Here is a 323-nt window from a genome sequence, read left to right on the forward strand (position 1 = left end):
CTTCTCGCCGGTGGCCACTTCGGCCAGGTAGCGGTAATAGTCCCCTTTCATCTTCAGGTAGAAGACTTTGCTCTCGTACTGCGTCTCGCTGCAGTTCTTGATCAGGTAGTTGTCCAGCAGGCTCAGCACGTCCTGGCACACCGCTTCCAGCTCCTTCTCGATCTTCTCGCGGTAGGCGCGGACCATTTCGATCTTCTTCTCGTTCCCGTCGGCAGAGGTCTTCTGCTCGATGCTGCTAATGACGCGCCAAGAGGAGCGCCGCGCCCCCACCACGTTTTTGTAGGCGACGGACAACAGGTTCCTCTCTTCGTTGGACAGAGGCT

General features: G+C 57.9%; 1 protein-coding gene across 1 annotated transcript; it reads right to left on the minus strand.

The window, feature by feature from the left end:
• Positions 1-3: 3 nt before the first annotated feature.
• On the minus strand, positions 4-321 carry LOC104278670 (14-3-3 protein gamma; the record flags this gene model as incomplete). The annotated part of the gene is made up of 1 exon (XM_009875707.1): positions 4-321. A coding segment is annotated over one exon (318 nt), but the record flags the coding sequence as incomplete, so codon positions are not given.
• Between the last annotated feature and the right edge of the window lie 2 nt (positions 322-323).

The sequence above is a fragment of the Apaloderma vittatum genome, unplaced genomic scaffold (genome assembly GCF_000703405.1).
Source record: "Apaloderma vittatum isolate BGI_N311 unplaced genomic scaffold, ASM70340v1 scaffold25728, whole genome shotgun sequence".
NCBI lineage: Eukaryota > Metazoa > Chordata > Aves > Trogoniformes > Trogonidae > Apaloderma > Apaloderma vittatum.